Source organism: Rhinolophus hipposideros, assembly GCF_964194185.1.
Source record: "Rhinolophus hipposideros genome assembly, chromosome: 20".
In the NCBI taxonomy this organism is placed as follows: domain Eukaryota; kingdom Metazoa; phylum Chordata; class Mammalia; order Chiroptera; family Rhinolophidae; genus Rhinolophus; species Rhinolophus hipposideros.
The window spans coordinates 33,911,988-33,933,492 of record NC_138066.1 but is presented as its reverse complement, the minus strand read 5'-3'; the positions used below and the strand labels follow the sequence as shown (position 1 = coordinate 33,933,492).

Here is a 21,505-nt window from a genome sequence, read left to right as displayed (position 1 = left end):
CGCGCCGCCGCCGCCGCCGCCGCGGAGGACCGCCCACGGATGGCGTCACTTCCGGGAGGCAGTGACCACGCCCCTTTCCTCCGGGTGTGCTGGCGCGGGCCTTCACCGAGCGTGACGTTACTCGCGGTCTGGGCAGCTATTGGCCGCGAGCTGCTTCTTGCCTGGTTGTTGGTCTCCTGCCCCGACCCTTGCTTTTCACTTCCCGGGCGCTCAGGCAGGAGCCATCCCTCCGGGTAAGATGGAGCGGCCCTGGGAAGCGCGGACGGGTCCTGGGAGAGAGCTGCTGGCTTTGGGAGTAACTCTGGTTCTGGTCCGGTCTATGCGGCTTGTGATGTGTGACCGTGGCCGTGTCATTTCTTCGTTGACAAACTATCCCCCTGGCATCTAGTGAATATTTAGGTAATGACACATGAATAATGTGTTCTAGACCCAGTGGTGTGCTGATAAATGTTGAACAGCTCTGGGGGAGAAGGAGCGTATGCACATATACCGGTACATACGTTTATCAAATTTAACTGATGATTTTCAAAAAACAATAATATACAATTGAAAATTCCACGTAACCAAGAGATTCTCATAGAATACTTTCATTGATTTTTGCCTCTTGACTGGGTTTCAGTTGACCAAGCAGTATAATTATGACATGAATGTTGGTTAATATTTTCCTCTATGTCAATGTAAGAGGAAAGTTCAATTTTCGGAGTGACTTCTTTGCCGAATCAGAAAACAGTTTTCAAATACTGAAAGAATATGTTCTCAATTTTTGTGCAGTCCACAATGGAATAGCTGCAGAGGTCACACATTAAATTTAAATCTGAATAATGAACATTTTCTCCATCACATTCTTAAATCTAGATAATCAACAAAACAATAAATCAAGGTCCTGATTTGTAGGGTTTGCCAATTTCCATGGCGTAAACACTGCCTCCACGGTAATTTCAATCTACCAACCTGACTCTACGGAACATGAAGTTAGAGGTGAGCAGTAGCGTACCATTATGTAGTAGTTTCATCATATACAATAACAACCCCAAGAGCATAGGTAAATAGTGAAATTATTCAGTGATGAGTTTTGATAATTTATTACCTTTGTTTTTAATATCAGTTATTTAATTATAAGTTTGTATAATTTAATTTTTAACAGCGGCTGTGTTTAACAACTGGCTTGCAAAATTCCTGAAATTTTAATAATTGGCTTTCAAAAGCCTGTCTGAGCCAGCTCCATAGTACTATAGTTTTCTCATCTGCAAAATAGGGATAAGGATTGCTCCTTTGCTTATTTGCAGACTTGTTGTGAAGATCAAATAAGATCAAGCCTGTTGTGTAGGAGATTGGACTGGAGGCAGGGAGACCAGTTAGGAAACCATTGCAATCATCCCATGAAAAATGGTTAGGGCTGCAAGGAATAAAAAGGAAGGAGCAACCAACAGAACTTAGCAACTTTGGTACCTGAGGGTGCATCGAAGGGACGAGGGTAGAGCGTCTACTATGAGTCCTGCAGCCAGAGACACCTTTTTAAAATGGACATTAGTCCACAGTCCGTGATTATAATGGTTTCCCATTTTTCTTAGGTTAAAGACAAAACTCTTTAAGGATCCCTCTGCTGTCCCCCTTTTCCTTTCTCCTCTGCAGTTCCACTAGCCCTGTGTCAAGTTTGCCACATGTGGCCATTGCACAAGCTATTCCCTTTTCTTGAAAGGCTGTTTCCCTCTCTTTTTGCTTAATAAACTCCTATGCGTTCTTCAGATTGAACTCTCTGCTTTCTACCTCAAGGAAATCTCCCTGCCTGGGCACTTCCTTCTCACCAAGCCCCAGGACCACACTCCTTTGTTTCATTTAATTATATAGATGTAATTTGTCATTGATCTGTGGGGTTATTTGATTAAAGTCTGTCTTCCTTACTAAGCTGTAAGCTCCCTGAGGGCAGGGGCCACGTTTGCCCATCAGGGACTTTCCAATGCCAAGGACTGTGCCCGGCATAGAGTAGATCCTTGATAATAAGCGTGGAATGCTTATTCAACCTCACACCGTGTTAGAGGCTCCTGAAACAAATTCATCTCTAATTCAGCACAACAGCATTCATATGCTTCCTTGCCCATGGAGAAACTGAAGCTCAGTTATTCACCTAAGATCACATAGTTCAAAAAGATACAGTGGTATTCAAAACCAGCTCTGACTCCAAAGATTTTATTCTCTACCCTCTCTCCCTCAGCTACCTCTCAGAAGTCACTCAGGTTTCCAGACAAAAGAGAAACTGCTACAGGATCACAAAACACCTGAGTCCTAAGACCACCCAAGATCCCGGGCTGTGCCTGTAAAACTGGCTGGTGAATGCAAGGTCTGTAGCTCTGCAGCGCCCTCTGCTGTCCAGCTACTTTTTTGGCCCCAGAGGGAGACTAGGTCCACCACCTGGGGAGTATCTCCACCTGCCCAGAGCACACAGAGGCACAAGAGAATGCACACATGATTTTTCTAAGGCAGGTTAAGGAATGCTGCCTTTCTCCATGCCCTTAAATGTCCAGATCTGTAGCCCAGATCCTAGAAAAACCATCGAAAAGTAAGCTCCAAGCAAAGGAAGTATATCTTTGTATGAGTTGGATTGGTGTGTGTTTGTTGAGCAGGTTTTGTGTCCACACATACCTTTTTTACTGAGGGCTATATAAATGGTCCCTGCAGTGGGAGGATCCTAGTTTAAAAGGTTTGTGAAGAGCAATTCAGAGACTCTAAACCAGTCCTGAGGTTCACTTAGTCATTCAGCAGTGAACCAGGCGTTGGGGGTGCAATGATCAGTGAGATAGGCCTCGTTTCTGTCCCTCTGGAGATTGCCATCTAGTTTGAGTCCTAATTATGCCATTTCCTGGATGAATGACCAAGAGCAAATAACTAAACATCTTTGAACGTGTGTTTCATTTGTAAAATTAGGTCAATCATAATTCGCCCCCCACGCAGGGCTGTTGGGAGGTTTAAATGTAAATTTACATGTGAATGCTTAAACACTATACAAATGTTAGGTGTTATTATTATGAAAAGCTTCTTGGGGGATAAAACAACTTATTATTATGTATTCACCCAGTGTGTTTTGTTGGCCTTCATCTAACCCACCATAACTGATAATACAAAGAAAGTAGAATGGGTCACTTGTCCCCTCTGTCCCTCTCTGTTAGCACACAGAATGAGACAGGCCAAGGAGAGAGCTGTGGATGTGTGACACAGGTCTGACCTTATGACCACTCACTGGCTTTGTGGCTTTGAGAAGGTCACTTTGCTAACATTCAGTTTTAGTTTTAGTTTCCTTCTCCATTAGAGAACTGTGTGGGCTGTAGGCATTTCTAGTTCTGACACCCTAGGAATTCTGCTGGAGGTTTGTCCTCTAGCCCTCTTCTGGTCCTCCCACCCCTTACATTCCCACTTAGGGTTCCAAAGCAGGATTGTTTGCAGAGGCCACCTGTAAAGCAAGGGAAGTTTTTAGCAACCACCACCCGTCCCTTGCTACATACACTCAGTGATCTGGGACATCAAAGGTTGTTGGGGAGGAGAATAGAAGGGAAGGAGCCAAAAGACAGCATGTATATATGGGGCCAGATCGCAGGGTGAGTGGGGAGCACATCTGCTATGGAAAGGTGATGGACCAGGGAAGGGGAAGAAGGCAAGGGCTTTGTTCTGTGGCTACCTTTAAGAATCCACACCCTACCGATCCAGGGAGGCTGCCTGAGATGGTGCTAACTCTGGGCCTCCAGTTATCTTGTCCAACAGAGGGAAGGGCAGAAGCCGTAAGAAAACCGGGAAGAGCCAGAGAGCTTAGGCACAGGTTTCACGAAGAAAGAAGACAGGGCTTAGGATGACAAAATGAAGGTGGAAGCAGAGGCAAAACTTTGTTCATTCTCTTCTCCTTCCCTGCCCTCCCCCTACCCCTTTGGCTGTGGTTACTACTCTGTGGTGCCGGAGGAGGGGTCCCCTGGTGGAGACTCCCTTTCTGTCACAAAAAGCAGTGTGGTCCCAGGGAATTCCCTTCGCCTCTCTGGGCTTGATCTCCTCCTCCTTAATCCTTAAGGTCTCTGAGGTTGAATAACACAGTGGTGATGGTGGTGGTTTGATGGGGCATGGTAGGGGAGTCAGAGCTCAGGGTTTGAGTCTCAACTCAAAGTGAGCAGCTAGGTGATCTTGGGAGAGTCTCTGAGCCTCAGTACCTGCATCTGTGAAATGGGGATAGGAATATTCATCATATGTAGCTGTGGGGAAGATTCATTGAGATAATGCACATGAAAAACACTTTATGAACTGCCACAGTCTGTACAAAGATTGATTATGGTTACATTAGGCTCTTTCCCACCTTCGCCATCCCCAATCTCAAATTCCAGTTTTGCAGCCTGGTGTCAGAGGGGTGCAGGCAGCCAGAGCAGATTGCCAGGAGATGCAGCTTTGTCCTTTATCATGCCCATCACAATTGCTGCCAGGAGGCTAAGTGGAGCAGAGGGGTGGAGAGAGGGGCACGGGCTCATCTGCGGTTGCTATGGCGCCCCATCCTGGATTTGCCCATTTCTCCTAATGGAGCAAAGGGCAAAAGAAGGGAGGGAGGGAAGGCGGAAGGGAGGGAGAATGACTGGTCCCTTCCTCTGCCCTCCCACCTATCTCTCTCTGGGGCATATGTGGGGTGGAGAATGGGGGAGGGAGCCTAGATACTGAATAAGAGGGTGAGGGAAGAGTGGTATGCCAGGATTAAGAGGGTTTGCAATGGGCGACCACACTGAGAGAGGAAGGGGCAGAGCCCTCATGCTTACATCCAGAAGCCAGCTGATGACGTTAGAATAAAAAACAGGCAAGACAGCAGAAGCTGAGACATAGAGGGAGAGAAGAAGAGAAAGTGAGGATAGGAGGCAGGGAGGCAGGCAGCCCCAGCCTGCGGCCAGCCTCTGCCTGGGCTCTCCTGAGCCACCGAATCTCCCGGGCAACCTGGACTCCAGGGGCCCTGAGGCCTGCACCGCGGGTGGGCACCAGGGAGGTGGTCATGCCGTCTCCTGTGTTGGGGCTGCTGGGCTGCTGTCTCCTCTGTGGCTGGGCTCTGGGGGATCCGCGGCCCCTCCACTCTCTGCCCTTGCGGTCCTCCCAAGTAAAGGCAGGATCTATACCCATGTGGGTGCCCCCAGAGGGTGCCGAAGCAGCCCTGGCTTTTCTCTACTCTGGAGATGCCCAACAGCTGCTGGGGGCTAATTGCAGTGAGCGCTCTGAAGCCCGGGGGGCAGGATCCAGACCAGAGCTCCCACCCATCCTACAGAGGGCAGCAGGCACCCTTGCCCAGGCCGCCAATTTCCTCAACATGCTTCTACAAGCCAACGACATCCGCGAGTCCAGCGTGGCGGAGGATGCGGAGTGGTACCAGGCGCTGGTCCGAAGCGTGGCTGAGGGGGACCCAAGAGCATACCGGGTTCTGCTGACTTTTAACCCTCCACCGGGAGCCAGCCGCCTGCAGCTGGCCCTGCAGGCCACCCGGATGGGGGAAGAGACCATCCTCCAGGACTTGTCTGGGAACAGGGTGCAGAAGGAGAGCCTAAGCGGGGCCCTTGAAACCCCTGCCCTGCAAAAACGGGTGCTGACCAATGACCTAGGAAGCCTGGGAAGCCCCAAGTGGCCACGGGGGGATGGATATGTGGGGGACATGCAGCATGTGAGGCTGTCGCCTCCCTTCCTGGAATGCCAGCAGGGCCGGCTCCTTCCTGGCTGGCTTATCACACTCTCGGCCACCTTCTATGGACTCAAGGCAGACCTCAACCCGGAGGTCAGGTAAGTGGGTTTGTGCAGGATTCAGTGCATTTGTGGGTGTGTGGGGTGGGGGAACCCAAGTCCAGCCACTCAGCATGCATGTGTGTGTCTGGGGGGCACTGATATGTGTATTTGCAGTCGACTCTGGGAACCTGTAATTCCAAGAGCTAATATACAGGTGTGAGTATATATACTGTGTATGAATCAGTCCATTTACACATAGCTAGACACATATGTGTATACAGATGTGTGGGTATAGCCAAGCATAGGTCTTGGCCCCCAGGTCTGAGGAGTGGGTATAAGAAGCTGGAGAGGGTTTGGTGTGGATGACAGTGACAATCCATGCACCAGGCGGGTGTCTTGAAGGAGCCCGGTGGGCATTCCAGGAGTTAAATCCGCTGCTCTCTAGCAATCCAGATTTGTAAAAGGAGGCTTCTCCAAGGCAAGGAAACTTCGTGGGGGGAGGGCCTTGGAACCATTGCCCTTTCTGTCTAGGAGTTGGCCGGGTCCCCAGGGTCACTCCCAATGGCTATATTCTTACATCAAGTCGTGCCTGTCCTGCCCCAGGAGCCTGTGACGCTCCTCAAATGACTGACTCCCCTAAACCAGGGTAAAGACTGATTGGGAGTCCTGGTGGAAGGAAGCTGCCAATGGGCGCAGTACTTCAAGACATTCAACAATCAAGATTGTTTTTCCAGCTATGTGCCCCCCATTCACTGTCCCCAGCAGTGTTCCCCTGCTCATGGCAGGAAGTCTGGCTCCTGATCAGCTCTTTCCCTACTCAGCCAGTGCAGGTTTGGGAGCCCTTGGGCCAGGCCCTTCTAACTCCGGACTCCTCCATTCCATAGCTCCTTTGCTGTGATCAGGTCAGACCTGGTTTGGGCAGAGTGAGGGGTGATAAATAGTTGAGCTCCCTGTGTGTGTGTGTGTGTGTGTGTGTGTGTGTGTGTGTGTGCAGTGGGCAAGTGTGAAAATCCCCTTCAGACAGATCCTCAGAGCCCCAGTTCCCACATGTCTTGACCTGCCCCTTCCCTCTACCGATTGACAGAAACCAGGAAATGCTAGGATGCTGAAGAGCTGAGGGGTGGGGGGAACAACCTATGGGGAGAGGAATTGTTGCCCAGAGACTGTGAAGATTAGTAACACTGGAGAAATGGAATGCATGTGGCCCTCTCTCCACACACTGCAGCCACTGTGCTGAAGTCTGTAGAGCTTGTGTTGCCATAGTCTGGGGCACAAGGACACACGTCCACCTTGGCGTCCTTTGCTCTGCCCTTAACTGCAAATTCACTGCCCTAGGGGGCAGGTGCAGATGGACATAGATCTTCAGAGCGTGGACATCAATCAGTGTGCCAGTGGCCCAGGCTGGTACTCTAACACGCACCTGTGTGATCTCAACAGCACCCAGGTAAGGATGGTGGGGGGCCCTTTCCCACCACTGCTACCACCCAGCTCCCAGGAGGCACACCAGCCTCTCAGGGCTCCAGGGGAGATCCTAGTGATGAGATAAAGATGAGCTACCAGATTTTTTAAAAGTGAGGACACTTACAGCACCCCCCCACCCTCTACCCAAGGCAGCCACTGTCATTGCCTTGAAATCTGTGTGCCTCCCTGTCTGCTCTCCTTTCTGGTACTGGGTGCTCCAGGATCCCTCCCCAGGACAATCTCCTGAGCCCCTATTAATCATCCCTTTCCCTTCTCCTGGACTGCACTGTCATATATGTCAACAGAGCTCCAGGCTCTTCCTGGCCCACAAAGGATGCTCATTTGGTGTTTGTTGAAAAAAGTGGAATTGCTGATTAGGGTGTGGGAGGACTCTAACCAAGGAAGGAGCTTGAAGAGCTCTGGGACTGGTATAGGTCATGGAACCCAGGCCAGATGCTGGTGGAATCAAAGCCATAGATGCGGAAGAATCTGGATAATGGAAAACAATGGCTGGTAATCCTGTAAGTCCAGTAGTGGGGAACTGGGAGGCCAGTGCACTAATCTGCTCCACAGTTACACTGGCTGCGTGCTTGTTCCTGAGCTGAACCAAAGCCAAGCCGAGCCCTGCAGCATGCTGGGAGGTGGGACAGGTTTGGGCATCTGTTCTTCAGGGCACATGTGTTTGGAGCTAAAAGTCCAGGGATGGGGAAGGGCTCCCATTGTCCAGTGCGCTTTAAAACCCAGCCACACTCACATCTCTGGGAAGGTATTTGTCTGACTGTGCAGACTGTGGCAGGAGCAGAGCATACTTCAGTGGTCCTGGCAAGAGAGGTAGCTGGGCCACGATTTCAGAGGCACCGCCCTCTAAGGCCCACGATTTCAGAGGCACCTTTCTAGGTGACCGTTGAGATAGATATGGAATCTCCTGGGGTTCACCCATTCCTTTGCCCTATGCTGTCCCTCGCCGCTCCCTACAACTCATCTATGTGCTCATCTTCCCCTCCTGGCTCTGAGGTCTGCGCTGTCCCCTGCTAGGTAAACATTAATGGGCAGAGGAATAAAGAGTTGGCCTTGGCATCCCACCAGCTTGGCATTAGCCTGGCATTAGGGCTGGGGAAAGCAGTCCTGTGCCAGATGGCCCCTGACGGACGAAGCAGCTCCTCTATGGGAGCTTTTTCAACCCACCTATGTGCCAAAGAGGGACGCTGATGGGGACTCTCTGAAGCAGGATGTAGGCACACAGGTGTAGCTGGGCTCAGAGTTCTCCCTACTTCCACCTCCCCCAAGCAGCTCGCTCTAGCTGGGCAATGGGATCTGTGAGGCTCCTGTCACTACTGTTTTGAATAAAAGGGTGATCTATCTCCATACTCTTTCATTGGTGGTCTCCTGAGAAGAGAGGCGGTGAGGGTGGGATAGAGTAGGGTTTCCATAGAGGGAAGCCTTCCCTAGGACTAGGGAGGGCTTCTGGTGAGTTCCCTAATGTGGACCCAGGTGCTCTGTATAGGAAGGTAGGTGGACCCTCCATCTCTTCCCAGGATGGAAAGCCCCACACAGATACTTACTGTGTTTGTCATTCCCACAGTGCGTTCCTCTGGAGAGTCAGGGCTTTGTCCTTGGCCGCTACCTCTGTCGCTGCAGACCTGGCTTCTATGGGGCAAGCCGCGCCTGGGGTATGTAACTGTGGAGAGGGCTAGGCAGGCAGTGGGGTGAGACACTGGGAGGAAGCTTGTGGGGCAAAGGCAGAAGGTCGAGAGAAGAGGAAGAGGCAGGCAGGATCCAGTTTGGGGGTGTCTGCGCCTTTGGAAAATGAGCCAGGACACACCAATCTGCTGCAAGTTGACCTTGCAATGAGCCCTGGCCTGACATCACCTCTTCCTGTTAACCCTACCCTCCACTGGGACTACCCACTTCCTCATTTCTCCCCTCTGATCCTATCCCAGAGGCCGCCATAGGAACGCAGGCTGTGGTGAACACTGGGAGAGAAGACTGAGATCTCAGTATGCCTCAGCCTGGCCCCTCTTCCCTCACCCATCCTGTTCTTTATAGGGTTAGAGGAGAGTGCTGCCCAGCCTACTGGGCAATTTGGGTCCCCACAAGGCAGCGCCGGGAGGCTGCTGCGGTGCCAGCCATGTGCTGACGGCTGCACCAGCTGCATGGACGCCACACCTTGCCTGGTGGAAGAGGCCCTGGCACTGCGGGCAGCAGTGCTGGCCTGCCAGGCCTGCTGCATGTTGGTCATCTTCCTGAGCATGCTGGCCTCCTACCGCTGCCGCCAGAACAAGGCAAGGAAGGCCCCACATCTCTCTCCCGCACATATGTCCTACCCGTCTTGAGTCCCTCGCATCAACGGGAGACCAGAGGCTACCTAAGACCAGAATTTGGGAGAAGTGGTCTTGATTAGGAAAGTGGCCTCACCCCTTAGACCTGTTTCCTTGCCTGTAAAATGAAGGCACTGGACTTGATTCAAAACAGTGAGTAGGTACCAGGGGAAGTGATCTTGACCCTTATGGAGCTCCCAGGTGGAGGAAGCAGACATGTAAATAAAACAACAACACAGTAAGACAGGGGTGAGGATGGAGGTATGTGTGTCAGTTTCTGTGGCTGCTCAAAGAAAGGACCCAGTTGTCCTGCCTGAGTTGGCATGGGAAACTTTCTGTGACACTTGACCCAGGCTTGAAGGTCACCTAGATGGTTATCAGGCAGAGAAGGGGGTATCTACACAAGGGAGCAGTCTGACCCAAAGCTTGGAGGAACGCGTGAGGTCCCTTCTAGCCCCAGCAGCCTCTGATCTGAGCCCAGGTCTGCAGCAAGGCCCAGGCTGGGGTGGGAGGGGAATAGGGCTAGGGTGGTGGAAGCTGAGTGAAACCTGGGCCTTAGCCAAGCTTAGAGCCAGTGAAGCTAAGAGCCTGTGGTGTGAGTGGGGGGCGTGGCTGTGGATGAAAGGCAGAGCTAAGGTTACAGGGTGAAGCCTCAGCCCAGGGCCACCGAGTGACCCCTAAAACAGACCCGAGACCTACCCGTGCTATCATCCAGGCTTTGTCCTCCCACTGCCCTACTTACACACCTCTCTCATTCCTGGGTTCACAGAGGATCCGGGCGTCTGGAATTGTCCTGCTGGAAACCATCCTTTTTGGGTTCCTTCTGCTCTACTTCCCTGTGAGTTTGTGGGCAGAGCTGACCCCCACCTCCCAGGATCTCCACAGTCCAAACCTGGCACCCTCCAAACCCCAGAATGCTTTCTTCTCTCTGCCCTCTTGGGGAGATTTAGAGACCTCCAAATCCCCCTATTCAGATTCACAGATGGCAGGCTGGATTAGTGAGCTCTGGAGCCAAACAGCCCAAGCTCAAAAGAGCTCTATGACCCGCTGTGTGACTTAGGATAAATTACCTAACCTCTCTGATACTTAAGCTGCTTCTCTGCAGAATGGAGGTGGCAAGGCTCTTAGGAGAATCAACAACGTGCTTAGCATAGGCCTGGTGCGTAGTGGAAGTGCAGTGGAGAACAGTTATTTTTGCCCCCTCTTCTCCAGGTCTTCATCCTGTACTTCAAGCCCAGCGTATTCCGCTGCATCGCTCTCCGCTGGGTCCGGCTGATGGGTTTTGCCATTGTCTATGGCACCATTATACTCAAGCTTTATAGGTAGGGACTGTGGCAGACCTTGCTCTTACGCTGCTTACTCCTGGGCAGCCCAGCTTATTGATGGAATGGAGTTCTTCACAGTCAGCCCCTTACAGCTCCACTCCCATGTCCCCAAGGCCTGCCCACATCACTATAGTCTTCCTCCCCAAACCCGTAACCCACTTTTCTAAGGGTGAGGAGGCAGCGAGCCATGGAAGGGACCGGAGGACAGATATGTGGGGGGGAGGGGAGCAATGGACCGAGACAGAGCCCTGGCCCCTCTCCCTCCACCACCTCCCTCACCCCTACAGAGTGCTCCAGCTGTTTCTGTCGCGAAAGGCCCAGCCGGGCCCCCACCTGAGCAGTCGGCGGCTGCTGCGGCGTCTGGCTCTGCTCCTGCTGCTAGCGCTGGGCTTCCTGGCTGTGTGGACGGCGTGGGTCCTGGAGCGAGGCATCCTGCACATGCCCCTGGTGATTCGAGGCCACACTCCCACGGGTCGCCACTTCTACCTCTGCCACCACGACCGCTGGGACTATATGATGGTTGTGGGTGAGTTGTTTCCACTGAGTCCAGTCCCACTCTAGCCCTGGGCTCTGCCCTGCCCCCCGCGGTCCTCTGGTCCTGCTCCTCCTGCCTTGTACCCAGATCCCTGGCCCAGGCCTCCCCCCAGCCAGCCCTGCAGAGAAAGGGGCGGCCTGGCTGCTGAGGTGGTGCCGGCTCTTTCCCTCCCTGCTTCCCTGCAGCCGAGATGCTGCTCCTGTGCTGGGGCAGCTTCCTCTGCTACGCCGCCCGCGCTGTGCCCTCAGCTTTCCACGAGCCGCGCTACATGGGCATCGCCCTGCACAATGAGCTGCTGCTCTCTGCTACTTTCCACGCAGCCAGGTGAGGACAGGCATACCCACCCACTACTCCTCCCCCCAACACTTCTCACCTCTCCCAGATGAGGGTACCCCCAGCTCATGGCCATCCTTACAACACTGCTGTGCCTCAGCAAGGTAAGGAAGGCCCCCTACCTGTAGTGCCCTCCCTACCTCAGGTACCCTTCCTGCACCTCATGTCTCACCTGGCACACGAGAAAGCTCCTTCCTACACATGCTCAGCTCTCCCTGACACCTCAGCTGTCCCAGCAGCACAACTGCTATGTGTCGAGAAGGACCTGGCCCTGTGGTGGAGGACGGTCCATAACAGAGTTGTGCAGCACGAGTCTGTGCTATAGGCAGCCAGAGAAGGTGAGCTGGAGTACGCTGGGAGGGCTACTCGGAGGTGGGGGTTAACGTGAGCCTTGAGATAGGACCTACATCCTAGAGAGGGCACGAAGAAGGAAGAGTGCCCTCTTCACCCCACCCAGCACCTCCAGAGGTCAGGCCTGGGGCTGGAGAGGAGAGCTAGTGAGACAGATGAGGGGGAAGAGGCCATTTCCACCCACAGCTATGAATCCCCCTCCCACCGCACCCTCAGGTTTATGCTGGTTTCCTCTCTGCACCCGGACTGGACCCTCCTCCTCTTCTTCTTCCACACCCACGGCACAGTCACCGTCACCCTGGCTCTGACCTTCATCCCTAAGGTGAGGTCTTTCCCTCCTGGATGTAAGGCAGACCCCCACTGTAGATCTGCTGTCGCTGCAGCGCCCTCTCTGGGTCAGGGTGAGGATGACACCCTGCGGGTGAGTCTGGCTCTGATCAACAGGGACCCTAAGCAAAGATCCCACTTCCCGGAGGGTAGGGGCAGGAAGCTACCCTCTCCATGCCTCCAATCCCTGGGCAAGGGAAGTAAAAGTAGGGTTGGAGGGGTCCTTATAACACAGTTTGAGGGTTGGCAGACTCTGAAAATCAACTCAGAAGCCGTTACAGAGATGTGGGGGAACTGAAGGCCATGGCTAGAAACTGCAGGGGCAGGAGGTGGAGACCTCTGGTCTTTGAGCTACGAGAGAAGATCAGGGAGGATGAACGGAAACAAAACTCTCTGACCCCTGAATTTCGAATGGAGTGTGTGTGTGTGTGTTGTGTGAAGAGTCGTGAAGTAAAGACGTATTCCATGGGGCAGGTGGAGGTGTGAACAGGGAGCCAAAGTGCGTCTTTTCTCCATCATGCCCATTTCCCTGGCCAGTTCCGGAAGCCAGGGGCTCCTCCCCGAGAGGAGATGGTGGATGAGGTGTACGAGGACGAGCTAGCCCTGCAACGCTCAGGCTCCTACTTCGATAGCAGCACTGCGTCCGCCTGGAGCGAGCGCAGCCTGGACCCCGGAGACATTCGGGTATGTGCCACCCTCCCCGCCTCCTTTTGGCACTAGCTTTCAGGGAGTGAGCAGGGCGCTCTACTGCGCTGCCCGAAGCTTTCTCTAAGACTTGCCTCCCTCCCTTCTCCATCATTGCTCTAAGTGCCTCTCCTGCCACCCAAGTGAGAAGGCCCCCAAAAGTTCCAGAACCCAGAGCCCTGAGGCCCAGGGCACTTGGCAATTTAGAGGCAGAGCCAAGAGTAGATTTCTAATCGCCCATGTCCCCCACTCACACACAGCAGGGGCCTCATGAGGGGCAGATTAAGTACCCCCTGAGTCCCCAGCATACCAAGGCAGTTGGTGACTCTAGGGTCAGTTGGGGCTGGGCAGTTCAGACTTTGAGTAGCTACCAGGGTTTCTACACCAGAATCCCCTTTCCCTGGACCTGGCCATCTTAGAGACAGGAAGTTCTTCCTGAGTCTTACATTGGGAGAGCATCCTCACTCTATTTTTCATCTTAGGGGTATCATTATAGTCACAGAAACACTAATGAGAGGCTCAATGGGTAGGAAATAAGGCGAGCTGGCAGTCTAGCTCATTGTTTTATAAAACCTGCAGCGTAGGAACAGCTTCCCAGGAAGCTGTTTAGTCATTCCCTTCACTTCCACTGGGGCCCACCACACCTGACTTGTTTACACCTCCCAATTCTGTCCTTGTCCCAAATGCCTCTGCCTCTTTCACCCTGTGTCTTCCTCACCCTCTGAGCTCTGCCTGTCCAGCCCCCTGGCCCCTGGGTATAGGCTGAACTGAGACCCCAATCCAGCAGGGAGGCCACTGCCACAGCTACACCACCCCCTGGCCCTTCACTATGCGGAGCAGCAGCCAGTCTACTCTCCCTATGCTGGCTCTGGGGAGAACTCTAAAGTATAAAACACCCATTCCATCATTTACACCTGAATATGGCACTTTTCATGCCCATTAGTCCTATCAATCTCATATAATCCTTTTAAGGACACTAACACTAGGCAACCAGATATCATTATTTTATAGAAGCAGAGGCTCAGAGAGGTCAAGAAAATAACCTCAAGGCACATAATGGGTCAGCAGCCTCAAACCCAGGTTTCCTGTCCCCCAAGCTGGTGATTTCGCACAAAACCACAGTGCCCCAGAGATGGGAGTACATGCTGCATCCTCAGGGCTGAGTGGGTCCGGCTGGGACCCAGGCTGGCACTGGTCTTGTAGGAATGGAGAGGTGAATTTTGAGAGATTTAAAAGCACGGAAGGGACACAGCTTGGTGGGAAAGAGCTCACCCAGAGAAAGTGGTGTAAATAAGGGCTGAGGGGAAGAACAGTGCAGCCAGGGGGTGGAGAGACTTAGCCCACCCATCTCAGTGTCAGCTTTGCTCTCCTTGCTCCTCTCCCTGCCTAGGACGAGCTGAAAAAGCTCTATGCCCAGCTAGAGGTCCACAAGACAAAGGAAATGGCTGCTAACAACCCCCACTTGCCCAAGAAGCAGGGCAGCTGGCGCCAGGGGCTGGGCCGCTCCTTCATGAGGTACCTGGCTGAGTTCCCGGAGGCCCTGGCCCGGCAGCACTCCCGGGACTCAGGCTCCCCAGGCCGCAGCAGCCTGCCTGGCTCCTCCCGCCGTAGGCTCCTCAGCTCCAGCCTCTGGGAACCTGAGGGGCCACCAGCCCTGCGCAAGTCCCACAGCACCTGTGACAATGACCACCACAGGGAGCCGGACCCGCCTCTCCTCAACTCACTGCTGAGGAGGAAGCTGGCCAAGAAGGCCCCGCAGGCAGAGAGCCAGGAGTCAGTGGAGGGGCCCCCTGCCCTTGGCTTCCGGTCAGCCAGTGCCCACAACCTGACAGTAGGAGAGAAGCTCCCCAGAGCCCGGCCTGCCTCCCTGCAGAAATCGCTCAGTGTTATGGCCGGCTCCAGGGAAAAGGCCCTGCTTGTGGCCAGCCAGGCCTATCTGGAGGAGACCTATCGGCAGGCAAAGGAGCGAGAGGAGAGAAAGAAGGCAGAGGCAGCCTCGGTGAGCCCAGTTCGGAGGCCATCGGCCAGGAGGCCGGAGCGAGCACACGGGGCCCCTCTGTCAGCTCCACCTTCCCCTGCGAAGAGCAGCAGTGTGGACACCACTTATGCCTCAGGGAAGCTTCGGGAGAAGGCTGTGAGAAAGCTGCCTCACCTACCCATCCAGCACCAGGTCTCCACACCAGTCATGGTCCTGAGTGGGGCCTACCTGGGAGAGCCAAGGATGCTGTCTCCCACCTCCGCCTTGGCTCCAGCTCTGATGCCAACTCCAGCCCCGGCCCCAGCCCCTGGCCTAGCACCAGTCCCAGTACCCCCTCAAAATCCCAGCTTACTCACCTACATCTGCCCGTGGGAGAATGCAGACCTGCCAGGCAAGAAAGAAAAATTGGCTCAAGAAGGCCCCTCAGGGTCAGAGCGAGGCAACCACTCCCCTGCCCCAGCTCGGGCCAGGCTCTGGAGGGCCCTCTCTGTTGCAATAGAGAAAAGGGGTGCTGGGGAGAATGGGATGGACACAGAGGACAGGCGTCTCCAGCAGGAAGCTGATGATGTGGATGAGGACAGGCCCAAGCTCTTCTCCAAATCCCACAGCCTCAAGACCCCTGTTCAGCAGGGTTCCGTGCGCAGCCTGGGAATGGCTATCAAAGCTTTGACCCGTTCTCGGAGCACACACAGAGAGAAGGAGGGTGGGGAAGGGAGTCCTGAGAGGGAGAAGGGCAGAGCTTCAGGAGAGGGTGTGGGGGCATGCCCCAGATCCCCCAGGCTAGGCGGGCGCAAAGTGATGAGTAAGCAGGCTGCCCTTGCCCCCTGCGAAAATGAAGAGTCCTTTCAGAACCAGCAGAATGCTCACACCAGCAGAATGCTACGAGTCTGTCACCAGGAGGGCAGCAGGCAACAAGAAGACACAGGCAGGAGGATATCCCAGGATCAAGGGGAGGGGAAAGTTGAGAGAGCAGGTAAAACAGGGCCTGCCACACTGAGGCAAGTCAGGCAGGACACAGATGGGGACAAAAATGCTGAGCGAGCAAAAGAAGCCCCTGTAGGGAGGCGGGAACTGCTCAAAACTGGCCTCCAGCTTCTGGGCAGTGCTGACTGCAGGGTGGCAGAGATATGCCCCTGGGAAGTCACTGAGTCAGAAAGCAACAAGGCTGAAATCTGCCCCTGGGAGGTGAGTGAAGGAGCCACTGAGAGGGAGGCATCAGGACAAGCTCTAGACTACTCCCGAGAAGAGAAGGGGAAAGCCCCAGAAGAATCAGAGTCCAAAGATGAGGTTCCTGTTCCTTGGAAAAAGCCAGAGAGGCTAGTCAGGGGGCAGGAGGTGGTGTGTCCCTGGGGGAATGCTGACCCCAGGGGTCTGTCCACTCAGTCTGCCCCTCAGGACTCTGAAAGAATCAAGTGCATGTCTGAGGCAGGGGGCAGAGTGGAGGCTAGACAGGTGGAGAAACATGGGCAAGAAGTCACAGGCCCAGAAGCTTGTACACCTGACATCACCAAGGCAGAACTCTGTCCCTGGGAGGCCAGTGGAGTAGAGAATGAGAAACCGTCCCAGGAGGGAGTGAAGAAGCTCCTCCAGGAAAAGCAGAAAACCCCCAAGAAAGCGATCTGGAAAGAACAGAAACTGGGCAGAGACTTGGAGTCTCTTTGTTCATGGGAGAGGACTGATTTCCGTGGCCCCTTAGCAATCTCCACAGAGGCCCCAGGAAGCCCTGAGTGCTCAGGGAGTTGGGGCAGTAGCCTCGCGGAGGTGTGTCCATGGGAGGCAGGAGAGGCTCCTGCTATCAGGAAAGCAGAGATCTGTCCCTGGGAGTTGAGTGATGAGGTAGTGGGGAAGAAAATATTGCATCAGTGGACAAGTGGACAACCTCTCCAGGAAGAAGGGCAAGCCTCCAGAAAAGGGCTCTTTAGAGAGATGGGGGAACAAACTGAGAGAGCAATGCAGACATCTAGCCCACAGCAGGAGTTGGTGTGTCCCTGGGAGAGCATAGCCTCTGGGCACTCCAGCCCATGTCTAGACAATTCCTCATCCAGAGCTGGCGGCCAACTCTCCAGCAATGGTGGAAGCAGAGCCACACAGGAATATCCACAGGAAGACCTCAGGCCAGAGATAAAGGCAGTGACACCTGCCAAGGCAGAAATCTGTCCCTGGGAGGTAAATGAAAAAACAACAGAGGACTGGACATCGGGACAGGCACCTAAAGAAGAATCTCAAAAGGAAAAGGAGAAAAAGCCTGGAACGTCAGAAATCAAAGATGTCACAGCTTGGGAACAGCCTGAGGGGCAGATCCAAAAGCAGGAAGCAGTCCATCCTTGGGAGAGTGTGCACCCTGGCAGCTTCCCGCCACACCCAGGTCCTCAAGACACAGGTAGACCCAAAGCCAGTTTCCAGGTGTCAGGTGGTGTGGGTAGCAAAACTGCTGCCATCTGTCCGTGGGATTTGAAGAACACCTTGCCTGCTGAGAAGGCAGAGATCTGTCCCTGGGAGGTCAGTGCTGGAGCAGGGGAGAAACAGGCCTTGGGAGTTGAGGCCATTAGGAAATTGCCAAATGTTACAGGAGAGGCTTCTGCAGATTTTGGACCCAGTGAGATAGCTGTTACTGCTCCAAAAAAGCTGGAGAGGCCATCCCAGGAGCGGAAGGGGGCCTGTCCAGGTGAGAGCGTGGATCCAGGGGGCTCCTCTCAGCATTCAGACATTGTGGACAGTGACAGGCCAACAGCTAGATTCCCGGAACTGGACCGTGTAGGGTACAGGCTAGGTGAGGTGTGTCCCTGGGAAGTGGAGGAAGTGTCTACCAGTGAAAAAGCCAAGATCTGTCCCTGGGAAGTGAATGAAGGAGCTCCTGGAAAAGGATTGGAACAAGAGAAAGAGAGTGATTCAGTAGGACAGAGAGAAAAAACTCTACAAAGGGGGAGACTCACCTCCCTGTTAGAAGACCTATCAAAAAAAGAGACAAAACTGAGTCAAGAGCAGGAAGCTATTTGTCCTTGGCAGAAGGACTTGAGGGAACCATCTGTTCAGGCCCCTGAGGTCTCAGACTCATCCAGCAGCATGAGTAGCAAAGGGGCAGAGTGGCAGTCCTTGGAAGTCAGTGACAAGGCAGCAGAGAAACGAGACCTGACACAAGACCCCAAAATGGGCTCCCTCCAAGGACATGTAACCCGAGAAAAAGTTCCATCTTCAAAAGCAGAAGTCATTACTGAAGATGGAGAAAAAGCAAGCAATGAGCTACCATCTGTCTGTCCCTGGGAGAGCATGGCCCTGGCAAGCTCTTCCGCCCAACCTGACGGTCAGCACTCCGACCCACCAAAAGCTGGCTCCCAGAGACTGGTCAGGGTGTGCCCATGGGACGCTCCTGCCCCAAATGTTCATCAGCCTGTCAGCAGCACCAAAGTGGAGATCTGTCTCTGGGAGGTGACTGCAAGTATCCCTGAGAAAGGGGAGTCAAGACAGGGTGGAAAAGGGGAACCTCAAGAGGAGAAGAGGAAAGTCCCAGAAAAACCAGAGGCCAAAGTTGTGGCAGTTCAGGAAAAGCCAGAGAGGGCAGAAGGGAAGCAGGAGGCTGTGTGTCCCTGGGAGAGTCAAGATGGTAGTGGACGTCTGTTTCCACAAACAGCTCCACAAGCTTCTGACAGAAGCAAAGGCAGTTCTGAGGCAGCAGGTAGTGTGGGGTCCAGGGCAGCAGAAGTGTGTCTGTGGGAAGCAGAAGAGGCTCCCTCTACCAACAGAGCAGAACTCTGCCCTTGGGAGGTGAGCAGAGCAGCAACAGAGGAAGGTGGCCCAGAACAGGACGTGGACAGAGAACCCCAAGGGCAAGGAGAGCTGTTCCTCCAAAAGGCAGCATCTGGAGGGACTGAAGCACACTTTTCAAAAGCAGCAGCCAACGGCAGCAGAGAGCAGGAGACAGTCTGCCCCTGGGAAGGCACGGGTTCTGGGGGGCTCTTCCCCCAGCTTGATGCTCCGGACACTGACCAATCCAAAGTCAGTCCCCACGAAGCAAGCAGTGTGGGGAGCAGGACGGCAGAGCTGTGTCAATGGGAAGTCACAGATCCAGAAGGAAATAAAATAATGGGCACCGTGGCAGGCATCTGTCCTGGGGAGGGAACTGGAGCCCCAGCTGAGGAATCTGGCCTCCTGGCTTTAACAGCAACTCGGACAGAAATATTCTTCCGCACAGCCCCTGAGAACCCACCATACCTTTCAGTCCAGAGACCTCTGGGTGGTTTCCTTCCACAAAGCAAAAGCCCCTACCCCAAGGTGAGCAAGCCACCCAGTACTTTTACTCTGGAAGGTGTCAGAGAATTACAAGGACCTTCAGGACTTGGGCCAAGTCTCCGACAAGCTGAGGCTCAGAAGTCCTCTTCCTTAACTGAAGACCAAGGAGAAGTGGCTTCCAAAGCTCCACATGAAGAATTCACCCCTCCAACTGTCCATCCTTGGGACAGCTCTGAGTTTGAACTCGGGTAAGGTCAAACATCAGGTCGCTGGCTTTCAGGAGCCAAAGTCCTTCCCAAGTTCTAGGTGTTCCCAAAGAGCTGAGTCAAAGACACTCGGCCACTTCTTCTCCCCAAGAAGCCCAGGAAGTCAATTCACTTAAGACAAATTGTACAAGGGAGCAGTTCAAACCCCAACTAGAAGTTCTACCTTCTCTTTACTTCCAATTCTTCCTGCTGCAGGGAACAAAGGCCAGCCCCTCTGCTTCTAATGTACCCTCCCATCCAGCTAGAGTACTCAACACAAGCCATCTGTGTCTGGACAGTCACCTGAAAAGCCAGTGTTAAGGATGAAAGGAAGTCAGCAGTGCCACACCCACATTTTATCACAGGGAGACCCTATTCTCTGAAGTCTACAAAGGACCATTTTTCAAGAAGAAACTAAACCACGCAAGGCATTGGCAACGTAGGGACTGAAGGTCATAGAGGGCCCTACAGGTCACCACAGGAATCTTATGAAGCCACTTAATTCAAGTTCAAAGATAAATCAGAGGAAAAACTTACATGGCTCTAAGAGGTGCCTGAAATGCCTTTAAATGCCTTGTCATTTGACTTTGGATCTCCAGTGTCTGCTCTATTGATCCTCACACCCTCCCTGCGCGCTCTTCCATCCACATCATCTGGCATTCAAAGCAACATCGGACACACAGCAGAGAAAGAAAGGCAATCCATCGCTCTAGGTCCTCCCCCCACTCCCCACACCCACTGGCCAAGGTCAAGTTCTCCCTTCCAGACACCCTGTCTCCTAATTTAAGGAGTCTGTCTCTTGCTAGTTTTTTCAGAATGCCTCCCCTTCTTCCTGCTCCATCTTTTGCCAGTCTCCACAGTTCATCTCACTGTCTCATTCCCCTCCTCCTAGCCTTTCCGTGCTGTCATCAAAGGGACCCTGTTGTCAATACAACTGGAGCCAGGGGGAATCTCTGGTTCCGATGTGAGAACCACTCCAAATCACTTGCTCAGTAACAAGAGGCCCACATCAGTCTCCTTCCCAAGAAGCCTGAGAAAGAAAGGAGGTGCTGTGTACAGCCAGCACTATTAACTGCCCCCAGAAAGAGTAGTGCTACGGAGCAGGTTAGAGGCCTGAGGGTTGGGGAAAGGGCATCATGGAAACACAAAGCCTTCTTTCTTAGGGAGCGCTCTCTCTTAGCTCGGCTTTATTCTCTCAAGTCAGTTCAAGCTCCCCTTACTTTTAAGCAATCCTAGATTGTACCAGAGTGCTGGAGTTAGATGACACTACTAGAGGGAAATGAGGAAGGAGAAAAACATTGATCAAAGAAGTCCCAGGATCAGCAGGGGTGAGTGGGGGTGGAAACAGGCTAAACATGGCAGAACTGGGCAGGTACAACACAGATGGCAGTAAGCCCACCTGCGAACTGGACAGATATTGATGCCATTCACGGCAACAAAATAAAAAGACCAAATACCCAATGGGGAAGAAGTAAGTCTGCATGTAAATATGCTAGGCAGCCACAGGATGTCAGAGAAAAAGTATCAAGTGCTCCATTTCCAAAAAGGAGAAAGAATGGGGTAACCCACTGTTTCAGGGACCAATACCCTGGTTCCCGTTTCTGGACCCTCTCACTTATTTAGCTGTCTTGCCCTGGCCTTTCAGAGAAGTCGATGAAGCATGTTGTTGCTCTGGGCTCTGGCTAGTTAACCCCACAGCTTCTCCACCAATGTGAATTTTGCTAACTGTGCACCTCATAACAATCCCATTGGGAAAAAAAATAAAGAATGCTTTTTCTTGATTGTGGCAGTTCGTTCCAGCTTATTCATTATAGTGACTTTTTCCCCCCAACGTTTTTCAACAGGAACAGGAAAGAAAAACAGTACCAAGTCTAAAGCCCAAGGTAACTACACTGCAGGCTTTAGGACTTTGGCTGATTCTCGGCCAGTGGCTGGCACTGCAGATGATTTCTGCCTGGTCCTTTTAGCCAATCCTTTACATCTGGGCCATTTGCTCAGCT

At 53.2% G+C, this 21,505-nt stretch overlaps 1 protein-coding gene across 1 annotated transcript; it reads left to right on the top strand.

The window, feature by feature from the left end:
• Window positions 1-3,564: 3,564 nt before the first annotated feature.
• Window positions 3,565-20,578, top strand: GPR179 (G protein-coupled receptor 179; the record flags this gene model as incomplete). The annotated part of the gene is made up of 12 exons (XM_081028016.1): window positions 3,565-3,590; window positions 4,930-5,778; window positions 7,057-7,165; window positions 8,765-8,852; window positions 9,229-9,464; window positions 10,270-10,338; window positions 10,713-10,822; window positions 11,113-11,351; window positions 11,546-11,684; window positions 12,261-12,366; window positions 12,909-13,055; window positions 14,446-20,578. The coding sequence occupies 12 exons, from the start codon at window positions 3,565-3,567 to the stop codon at window positions 19,510-19,512; spliced, it is 7,185 nt and encodes a 2,394-aa protein (XP_080884142.1). The 3' UTR covers window positions 19,513-20,578.
• Window positions 20,579-21,505: the final 927 nt, after the last annotated feature.